This window comes from Penaeus monodon, chromosome 21 (genome assembly GCF_015228065.2).
Source record: "Penaeus monodon isolate SGIC_2016 chromosome 21, NSTDA_Pmon_1, whole genome shotgun sequence".
Classification (NCBI taxonomy): Eukaryota; Metazoa; Arthropoda; class Malacostraca; order Decapoda; family Penaeidae; genus Penaeus; species Penaeus monodon.
In genome coordinates, this window is record NC_051406.1 from 42,577,697 (window position 1) to 42,579,562 (window position 1,866).

At 65.4% G+C, this 1,866-nt stretch overlaps 1 protein-coding gene across 1 annotated transcript in view; it reads right to left on the reverse strand.

Moving 5' to 3' along the window:
• LOC119586523 (vegetative cell wall protein gp1-like) overlaps window positions 1-1,508 on the reverse strand; it is a gene marked incomplete at its 5' end in the record, with an annotated part of 2,199 nt that extends 691 nt beyond the window's left edge. Inside the window, 2 exon segments of the mRNA XM_037935276.1 lie at window positions 48-713; window positions 876-1,508. Coding sequence (XP_037791204.1) covers window positions 48-713; window positions 876-1,508 — 1,299 coding nt within the window.
• Between the last annotated feature and the right edge of the window lie 358 nt (window positions 1,509-1,866).

The window sequence follows — 1,866 nt, forward strand, 5'->3', positions numbered from 1 at the left end:
CTTTGCGTGTATGGTGTCTGTGTCTCTCTCCTTCCCCCCCCACCCACCAGGAGCGGCACCGTGGGCGCGTCCGGCCAGACCGCCATCAGCTGCGTCGGGTCGGTGATGATGAAGCCCGTGTAGGGGTTGCACTGGTTGGGGGCGACGCAGTAGGTGCCGGCGCTGCACGTGCCGCCCACCATGGGCATCATGCCGCCCATCATGCCGCCCATCATGCCCATGGGCTGCGGGCTGGGCGGAGACACCAGGCCGATCGGGTTGCTGATGGGCACGTTGGGCTGCGGGCGCGGGCGGCTGGGCTGCGGGCGCGGGCGGGGGTAGCCGGTCTGCGCGGGCGGCACGGGGCCCGCCTGGTTCACGATGGTGGGCTGCGAGTTGAAGCCGTTGTTGGCGTTGGGCGCCGGCCTCGGCGGGCGCGAGGGCGGCTGCGGCGCCGGCCTCAGGGGGTTCTGCGGGACGGCGGGGCTCGCGTAGCCTCCCGACGAAGGGCGGGACGTGGGGGGGCGCGGCTGAGGGCGGGCCGTCGGGCGCGGGAGGGGGCGCTGCGTCGGGAGGGGGGCGGGGGGCTGCTGGAAGCTCGGGGGGGCCTGGGGGGCGGGGCGGGCCGGGAGGGGGAGGGGGGCGCCGGGGGGGCTCTGCACGGGGGGGGCGCCGAAGGAGGGCACGCCGCAGCACACCATGTTCGTGCCGCAGCTGCGGTACCTCGACGATACCTGCAAACGGAAAGGAACGTGAATAAGGATGGCGAACAGAGGAAAACACATTTCCACAGAGAGCAAATCGCGATTGAGGCCTCGTCGCGACTCCTTCCGCAGCGGAACTGCGTCTGCCGCGCCTTACGATCGCGAACATGCAGTTGAGGGACTGGGACTCACCTGCGCCGGGATCTCCTTGATCTGCTTGTTGATGGCGCCGGTGCCGTCCGTGATGACGAAGCCGTCACGGCACAGCTGCCAGTGCACGCACACGAAGCGGGCGGGGCAGATGCCCATGGGCGGCATCACCAGGTTGTTGTCGCTCACAGGCGGGCGGGCGGGCTGCGGCGCGGGCGGGACGGGGTTCAACGAGGGTCTCTGCGGCTGCGGAGGCTGCGGGCGCTGGGGCTGCGGGCGCTGGGGCTGGGCCGGAGGGCAGGCGGCGCCCCCGCAGGTGGTGATGGAGGTGGTGCAGCCGGTGCCTCCGCACGAAGAGTCCACGTTGGTCACGTGGTGTCCGGGCGGCACCTTGAAGGGCGAGTTGTCTCCCTCCCACCAGTACTGGCCGGACACACTCAGGGGCGGCTGGACGCAGCCGCTGCCCGCGCAGCCGCCGCAGCCGCTGCCGCCGCAGCTGAACGTCTGCTTGGTGATGCGCTGACCACCGGAGCAGCCGCTTGAGCAGCCGCTGGAGGCGACCTGCCCGCACCCGCCGGAGCCGCAGTTATTCCTTGTGAAGGGGTTGTTGTTGTTGGAGGGCGGCCCGTACGCCGCCGACGCCGCCACCAGCACCGCCAGCACTAGCGCGCGCATCTGCAAGAAGACAAGGACCGTGATGAAGACGTCGGGAGCCGGAGCGCGAGATGAACGCCGGGCAGGTAAAGATAAATAAGCAATAAAATATTTTGATCTATATGATTCTACGTGTATTTTGCTGACCCACTGAATGCTAACCTAACTGTTTAAAGAGTAAGTCATAAATAGAAAATAAACTGACAATTAACCAAAAGGCATTGCCTCCAAATACATACGATATGCCTGCTAAAGAAAATGGCAACAGGAATTAATTGCAAGACATTCCTTAAATGGCCCTAAGATGCCAGACTGATAAAGCCTCCATAAGTAGGGAAAGATAAAGAAAAAAAATGCAACAGCCATCACTTTGCAATAT